Genomic DNA, 9,114 nt, shown 5'->3' with positions numbered 1-9,114 from the left:
TCTAGGTTGGCCTTGAACTCTCGATAATCCTGTCTCAGCCTCCCTGGTGCTGAGATTATAGGTGTTTGCCTCCATGCTCATTCCCCAATTTCTTTCTTGTCTCTTTGAGACAAGGTTTTGCTATACAGTTCAGACTGGCCTTGAACTCACTTTGTAGCGCAGGCTGGCCTCAAACTCAGTGATCCTCCTGCCAGCCTCCCGAGTGCTGGGATTACAGGCGTGTACCACCATGCCCAGCCCAATTTCTAAAATTACTATGTGCCCCTAGCTCAAGGTACTGAAGATACAGTAGTAAACAAAACCCGAAGTCTCTGCCCTCGTTAGGTTTATAACCAAGTGGGGAGACACATTCTATTGATAGAAGGTAATAAGTACAGCTGGCCCTCTATATTCAGGATTCTGCATCTGCACACTCAACTCAGAGAGAAGGTGATGAGGTCAATGATGAGAAACAAGAGACTAAATCATGTGGAGCTTCTCTGAGAGGAAGCAAACTCTGTACCTTTGGAGAGCAGTTTCCGAAATTTCTGTGTGGTTGCTAATTGCAAGTCAGAATCATCAGAGAAGAGCATCTCCACCATCTCTCTTGTGATCACACTCTCCTAGAATAAAAACAGGTTTAGAACTTTGCAAACCAACACTGTAGCCAGGTATGAGCATGTTATCCTGCTTTCTAAGACTTTAGGGTGAAAGGATGGCATAAGAAACAGGCTCGGAAGGGGTTTATTTAATCCATGCTTGTTTCAACTTTGGGCATTCAACAGTGCTTCCTAATCTCTGACACAACTAACTGATGCTTCCCTTAATGTTTCCTCAAGTATATTTCTATCAAAAGAGGATATTTATTGACTTTTTAAGCTGACCATCTACAGAAGGACTTTCGGAAGAAAGAGCTTAGCATTACCGACAAAACTACTAGATGACATGAACCACCCAATTTATGTTCTGTGGAAACAGGTATGTTCCAGGCCTGTCTCAGGCACATGCAAGGGCCTTACCCCAGTGGTAGAGCTCACGTAGGAGTCCATGAGGAGACTATCAAACATGGCAGCTTCTTCATTAATCAGTTCCACATTTCTCCTTTTAAAAAGCTGAAAGTAAAGTGAAGAGACAATAGTAGTACTATTCACTGAACCAAAGAAAACAAAGAATCCAGTGCAAAGTACGGCCTAAGAGACAAAGGTGTGCGAGGCAGTGGTGGTGAACCTACTGCATGCGTGCTGCAGTGGGATGTCTGTATCACTGAAAGCTCTGAAAGGTTCACCATCACTGAGCTGGGGTAATTGAGAAAAGAAGGCTAAGCTTCATAATACTGACATGGAAAGTCATTGAACAGCCTTACTTTCTATGTTATCTAACTGTTCACATCTTTTTTTTTTGTTTTTTCCCCCCACATCTTTTAAGAACATTTTTTTGGTACTGGGAATCAAACTTTGGACCTTGCACTTGCCAGGGAGGTGCTGTGCCGCTGAGCTATATCCCCAGACCAAGAACATTTTTTATAAGGAAAAAACTTTAAAAAATTTCTTTGCCATTTGTGTAAAAAATTATGGGTAAGAAGGCTCTGGAAGACTGATGGTATATTATCAAGAGGATAGGCAAAAGCAGAATGGGTGATCAAGCCTAGACATGAGCAGTACCCATCAGGGGTGGGAAGGCCTGAGTGGTGGGAGAGCAGGTGGTGTCACATTAGTAGTTTCAGTCCTAGGAATACCCACAAAACACAGACTCAAAAAAATAGAATGGTTAGTAAAGCTCAGAATGGTTAGTAAGCCTCCTGAGGGACCGGGTATGGAGCTGGACCTTGAAAGCCAGATCTAATACTGACTCCAATGTGATGAAAGCAAAGAAAAAGAAAATGGATGACTGCCCTACTAAGTAGCTAAGCTGAATTTTCCTAAGGGAAAGGTCAGTGAGCAAAGTGAAGGCCCACCACAGAGGCTGGAGTGTTTTCCTGAATGGTACGTTTTGAGGGTACTCAGCAACTCACTTGTTGCTCCCGCTTCTGCTTTCGGAGCTGAATGCCTTCTTCCTCTCTTCTTCGCCTCATTTCTTCAGGGTTTAGGGCATTGTTCTTATAGCTCTTCATTCGATAATTGTCTTTCCCTGGGCTCGCCATGGTCTCTAGAAAAAGGCAAAATACAAACAAACTGTCAAAGACTCTCCAGGAGGCAGAATTCCTTTTCGTGTGCTTCTGTTCCTATCCATGCCCTATCTTTTCCCTATACCAGGGGGACCACAGGTTCTCTAGGAGGCCCAGTAATCCCAGTAACTGCACCTAACATTTCTTATTGTAACTCCATACCAACACACATGATTTGGTACGAGCTGTTAATAATGAAGCTGTTAAAAACAGATTTAAAAAAATGAAGGGGGCCAGGTATGGTGGTGTACACCTATAATACCAGCATTCGGACGGCTGAGGCAGGAGGATCGTTTTGAGTTCCAGGCCAGCCTGGACTACAAAGTGAGTTCAAGGCCAGCCTGCACTACATAGTGAAACCGCTCTCAAAAAGAAAAAAGAAAAAAAAGCTGCTGAACATTATCTAATTCTCTGTTCTGCACCTCTTGATATATAGTTTTTCTGCTTAAAATGCATAATGAATGATTACATCTGCAGATTTTATAATAGAAAATCACTCCTGCAGTCCTAGGGATAAGCCCAATTTAGGATCAATTGTATGTTTTTGTATTCTGCTAGATATATTTCTTAATATTATGATCACTTTTGTATTACTGTTCATAAGTAGAATAGGAAAAGTATATTACTTTCTCATATTATCCTTCTTTGGTTATGAAAACAGTTTTCCTTTTTTTCCCCATTCTCTGGAAGCAGAAGTAAAATAATTACCTATTAAAAATGTGAAGTCCAGCATGGTGGCACAGACTTATAATCTCAAGCACTTTGGGAAGCTTAGGCCAAGGGATTACAAATTCAAGCCCAGCCTGGACAATTTAGCAACTCAGTAAGACTTTGTCTCAAAAAAGGCCTGGGGATGTAGCTTAGTTCAATCCTCAGTATGGGAATGGTGGTGGTAGAACGCATTTGTTAAACCATTTAGGATCGGTTTTTTTTTGGTTTTCTTCTAATTTTTTTGGGGGGGGTGGAGGGGCTGGCACTTGGGATTGAACCCAGGGTATGTAGTAAAACGCTAGCCTATTTTATTTTATTTTATTTTATTTTATTTTTGTCTTTTTGAGACAGGGTCTTGCTGTGCAGTTCAGGCTAGCCTCGAGCTCACTTTGTAGCCCAGGCTGGTCTCAAACTCACAACGATCCTCCTGCCTCAGCGATTACAGGCGTGTGCCACCACGCCCAGCCAGTCTATTTTATTTTTAAATTTTGAGACAGGCTGTCACTCAATTGCCCATATTGGCCTCAAAATTGTGATCCTTGTGTCTCAGCCTATAGCCATAGGCCACCATGCCTGAAAGGGCAGATATTTTCTTTATAGGAATATTTTTTACTATTGAGAGTCAATATATTTAATGGTTATAAAACTAACCAGTCTTCCTACTTGAGTATTAGTAAATTATGTTATCCTAGGAATTTGTTTCTTTTGTTTCAAATGTATTAGCATAAACTGTTCACATTCTTTTTCTAGGTAGCATCTCACTATGCTGCCCAGACTGGCCTTGAAGTCCTGGGCGCAAGCGACCTTCTAGCGTCAGCATCTCTAGTAGCTGGCACAATAGATGAGCATCACTGCACCTGAGTTGCCCATGTTCTTTTTTTTTGGCAGTACTGAGGACTGAACTCAGCCCTTTTAATTTTGAGACAAGTCTCACTAAATTGCCCAGGACGGACTTGAACTTGCAATTCTTTGGTCTCAGCCTCCCAGAGTACTGGGATTAAAGGTATGTTACCACACCTACCTCTGTTCATGTTGTTTAAAAAGAATTAATTACATAGGGAGACTGTCTCCCAAAAATAAATAAAATATATGAAGATTAGATATTCAAAAATGAGTTATAATGATCTTAATTTGAAGCAAACTTACAAAGCCTTAGGTATTACAGAAGTACAGTGTGAGCTTTAGAACATTACATGATTTTAGTTAGAAAAAGTATAAAGTAATAGAAATCACCTAGTAGAGAGTATCAATGAACCCCCAAATTAGCAAAATTTAAAATGATAATTGACACACCTCTGAAAATTCTCAACAAAAGGGGACATAAAAAAACTAGGAATGAAAAAGAACATAAGCACAAATTTTTAAAAAATCACTTAGTTGAGACAAGATCTTGCTACGTGGTTCAGGCTCATCTTGAACTTACTATGTAGCCCAGGATGACCTTGAAACTGTGGTGATCCTCCTGCCTCAGTCTACTCAGTGCTGGAATTAAAGGGATGCACCATCATGCCTGATTTAATTTTCATATATTTTAAATAAATCATGAGTGGTTTTTAAAATTAGTAATGTTTAGGGACTTTGTTATTTATTTCTAATAAAATTACACTACAGTCAAGGGTCCTGGATGTGTGTTTGCGTGTCCCCTACCCCTGCTGGTTTTCTGACACAAGGTCTTGCTATATAGTTCAGGTCAGCCTTGAATGTGCTATGTAAACCAGGCAGGCCTGGAACTCCCAACCCTCCTGCTTCAATCTCTGGAGTGTTGCAATCACAGGTATGTGCCACCACGCCCAGTGCTGGATAGTCTTTTCTTTTTTACTTTTTGAGACAGGGTCTCGCTATGCAGTTCAGGCTGGCCTGGAACTCACAGCGATCCTCCTGCCTCAGCCTCCCGAGTGCTGGAATTACAGGCATGTGCCACTATGCCTGGTGAGAGTTCCTTTTTTGCTTAATTAATGGTTCAATGTGTGCTTGAGGACAATTTGTGTTCTATAATGCACAGAGTTCTGTATATCATATTAAATTGTCACTGTTCAACTCTTCTGCTTTGCTTTTTAATTTATCAATACTGAATATATCCATTTCACTCTGAAGTTTTATTTTGATGTATTTTGTTTGCTTGTTTTTGAGAGAGGTCTCACTGTGTAGTCCACACTGGCCTCGAACTGATAGTGATCCTCCTGCTTCAGCCTCCAGAGTGCTGGGATTTCAGACATTTGCCACCATGCCCAGATGCTTTATTTTTAACACTATTTCATTAGGGGTATACACATTTAGAACTGTAGTATCTGGCTGATAAATTGATCAGTTTATTAAAATAAAGCGAGTTAGCCAGATGTGGTAGCACAGCCTGGGGTACATAGGGAGCTCACGACCAGCCTGAAATGTATAGCAATACCCTGCCTCAAAAAAAAAAAAAAAAGAGGCAAGTTTTCTTTAACAATGCTTTGTCTCATTTTGTTGGATATTAACATAGCTATCACTTCTGTTTCTAGCCATGATGGAATAACAGGGATCAAATTTACCTTGCTATTGTAAACTGATTCGGACACTGGCAAAAAAATGATACAGAACTGTGATCACAGCAGAAACAACTGAAGTGAGCCTTACTTATCTCATTGGCTTTCTGCCTGGAGGCACAATCTAGCACAGGGAATGGGGTACTACACAAAGCATAGAAATCTTACTCCTTGAAGATGGAGACCACACAGTTCAAGGAGACTGAGGTAGCTATGAATTTTGAGAAAGAATTCTAAAGACGAGGGACATACACAGAAAAAGAACTGCTCAAGGGCCTGGGTTGAGCACCACCAACAATAATAAAAAACAGCTTGGGATATCTGCTTGGAATTCCCTAATCCTTTGCTGAAGATTAAGGATGTACATATGCAGGGTGAAACTCCACAAGTCAGGCAAAGGGCAACTGAGGAACTATAAACTGTTTCAAAGCTCACACGGGGTTAGGGACACAATTCGTGACTCAAAGTGGAGATTCCTCACTGATCCTGTGAGCATTCAGTGAAGACCTTAGAAAGGCCATGACTTCATAGTGGGATTGAACTAAGAAAAGGCTACTAATGAAACTTTAAAACAAGCCTTAAACTGATAAAACTGACCAAATGAGCAGAACATAACTTCCTATAAACTGTACCCGCGCCCCGCCCCCCCAGTACTAGGGATTGAACCCAGGGCTTTCCCAGAGCTATATTCCCAGCACTTTTTAATTTTGAGACAAGGTTTCATTAAGTTGACCAGGCTGAGCCTGAACTTGTAATCTTTCTGTCTCTATTTCCCAGAGTGAGAGGATCACAGGTGTGCACTAACATACTTTGCAAAGAGTGGGTTCTCGTAAAAGCCTAAGCCTGACCACTGAACTACTTACTCTCTGGTGTCCTGTAGCCACATGATCTTTCCCTTTCATGTATTCCACCTCTGTAATACCATCTGACATGAGGTCCTCACCAGAGCTGAGCTGATGCAGGGACAGTGCCCTTGAATTTCCCAAACTGTGAACTAAATAAACATTCTTTATTTATAAAATTACCTCACCTCAAGTATTTCATTGTAGTAATGAAAAACTAATACACCAATGAAAATATTTTCAAAAATGAAAGAAAAATAAAGAATTTTTAAAAGCTGCAGTAGCACATGCCTCTAATTTCAGCAGTCTGGGAGCATGAAACAGGACAATGGCAAATTTGAGCTCAGCCTGGGCAATTTAGCAAATTACCGAGATCCTGTCTCAAAAAACAAAAAAAAAGAAAAAGGGCTGGAACATACTTTAGTGGGTAGGCCCTCCATTCAGTCCTCAGTACCACATAAACCACAGAGTGAACAGTAGCTGACAGAATGAAAGAACGTATTTCTAAATTCTATACCTCACAATAGGTTCATATCCAGAATATAAAGAACTTTTACAGATGAACAACAAAAAGACAATTTAAAAACAAAGAATATGAATAAGCATTTCTCCAAAGAAGATACACAAATGGCCAAAAATGTGCATATTATATAAAAGATGCTCAACATCATTAGACATTTAGGAAATGTAAATCAAAAGTGTAAGATATCACTTCATACCCTCTAGGATGGAATGAGAATAGTAAAACAAAAGCAAGTGCAGGTGAGGATGTGGAGTAATTGGTATCTGGTGCATTGCTGGTAAACATATAAAATGGTGCAGCTTAGTCTGGTGTGATGGTGCACACCTGTAATTCCAGCACTCAGGAGGCCAAGGCAGGAGGACGGCTGAGCTTAAGGCCAGCCTGGGAAATACAGTAAGATCAAAGCCAGTCTACTACATAGTGAAACCTTATTTCAAAAAACAAAACAAAATCAAAAGGAAAAGAAAAAAAGGTGTTGTTGTGGAAAATATGGCAGTTCCTAAAAAAATTAAACAGAAAATTAAGAGACTCAAAACAAGAGACATACTTATATTCAATGTTTGATGAAGCTTTAGCCAAGAGGTAGAAATAACAAATGAATAAACAGAATGTGCTAAACATATACCATGCAGTATTACTCAGCTATAAGGTCTGATACATGCTATAACATGGATGAAACCTGAACATAGTATGCCAAGTGAAACAAGAAAAAAAAAAGAAGGAAATTATATGACCCCACTTATGAGGTACCTAGAGTAAGTAGTCAAACTCATGCAGACAGACAGTAGATTAGTGGTTACTAGGTCCTGGGGGTAGGGGACAATGGGAAGTTATTACAGTGGTACCTTGGTTCACGAACGTTAATTCATGCCATGATTCTTGTTGCAGACTAAACTGGATGAGAACTAAATCATATTTCCCTATAAGGTGAACACTGAACCTAACCAATGAATTTGATTTGGTTCTAATTTTTATTTGGTGGCATGTGGAAATAGTGGTGGTTATATAACACTGTAAATATAATCAATGCCACTAAATCAAACATTTAAAAACTGCTAAGGGCTGGGAATGTAGCTCAGTGGCACAAGCATCTGACTGGCAAGTGCAAGGTACCTCAGTACCAAATTCCCGGTACCAAACACACACACACACACACACACACACCTGCTAAAATGGGGGTGCCGAGGATATAGTTCGGTGGCACAGTGCCTGCCTGGCAAGCAGGAGGACCTGAGTTTGATTCCCAGTAGCCACCCCCCAAAAAAACCCTGGCTAAAATGGCAAATTTAGTTAACATATATTTTAATCTAATGTGTTTTATGGAGGTTTTTCCCAGCAGTGTTTGTGATGGAATTCAGGACTTCGCACTTGCTAGGGAAGTGCTCTGCCAATGAGCCATACCCCCCAGCCCTTCCAACAGTGTATTTTAAAAATTGCATTGTACTTCTTCAGACTGAGTCTAACACAGAATCCCAATATTTAAAAAGTGAAGCTGCTTGTGTTAAAATGATAGAAGGGCCTGAAGCTTCATTATCCTGTTTTTCCCTTATAGCTATTTTCCATCTTCTCAACTATAATCTGAAATAATGACCAACAGTATTGTAAAAGGGATAAAAATTTACATTTTTATAGACAGGTGGTGGTGGAGGAGGAGGAGGAGAAGGAGACCATTAACTATATTATTGCCCTTTTCCTGAAGGGACAGGAGTAACTGTGATAAAAGTTTAAAAGAAACCTTCCAAACATAAGATTTGAGCTGGTTCTGATTCTTTAAGCAGGAGTTCACCCTGGGGACTAAGAATGGAATAAAGTAGTACATAAATAGGAGGAGGGGCAGTAGTCTATAAGGGACCCTGAATAAAAGAGAACTGAAACTGGAGGCTGAAGAGAGAGCTGAATTTTAGAGTTACAGATATTGAGAAAATGAAACTTCAGAGAAGTACCCTTGGTCATTCAATGAAGTAGCTGAGGGAATCTACAGCAGCAGAAGGGTTGAAGCGTTGACATGCACTTGGCAAAGCCAAAAGAAGAAGAAGGAAAAAAAGAAGAAGAAAGATGAAGAGGAAGAAAAGGAGATGGAGAAGAGGAAGAAGAGGAAAAGGAAGAGAACCAGAACCATCACTGAGGAAGAGGAGGAAGAGGAAGAGAACCAGAACCACCACTATCACCTAAGAAACTGTAGTGCCCTCCCTATGGGTCCTTGCTCACACTAGTGCCTGAAGACTATAAGTACAGACTCTTAAAGGCAGGTGTCTGGAATACTATTCCCTGTTACCTGACACATGGTTTTTCATTACGCTGAGCCTGGGCTCTCCCAGCAGCTATAGTAATGAAGCTGGAAGGGAAATCAGACTTTGCCTCTTCAGTAACCATGGT

At 40.5% G+C, this 9,114-nt stretch overlaps 1 protein-coding gene across 2 annotated transcripts in view; it reads right to left on the bottom strand.

Moving 5' to 3' along the window:
• Kpna6 (karyopherin alpha 6 (importin alpha 7)) overlaps nt 1-9,114 on the bottom strand; it is a 49,874-nt gene that overhangs the window by 16,272 nt on the left and 24,488 nt on the right. Inside the window, exons 1-4 of one of the 2 annotated variants that reach the window (XM_005395041.2) lie at nt 9,014-9,103; nt 1,991-2,124; nt 999-1,091; nt 503-602 (exon numbers count right to left, since the gene is read on the bottom strand). In XM_005395041.2, the coding sequence (XP_005395098.1) occupies nt 503-602; nt 999-1,091; nt 1,991-2,124; nt 9,014-9,032 (346 nt within the window). In that variant the 5' untranslated portion in view covers nt 9,033-9,103. Of the gene's footprint in view, nt 1-502; nt 603-998; nt 1,092-1,990; nt 2,125-9,013; nt 9,104-9,114 lie in introns of those variants that run through there. The other variant, XM_005395042.2, reaches the window with a different exon arrangement.

This window comes from Chinchilla lanigera, unplaced genomic scaffold (assembly GCF_000276665.1).
Source record: "Chinchilla lanigera isolate Chin_1 unplaced genomic scaffold, ChiLan1.0 scaffold00051, whole genome shotgun sequence".
In the NCBI taxonomy this organism is placed as follows: Eukaryota; Metazoa; Chordata; class Mammalia; order Rodentia; family Chinchillidae; genus Chinchilla; species Chinchilla lanigera.
Note: the sequence above shows the minus strand (reverse complement) of the source record. Positions and strands in the feature narration are given on the sequence as shown.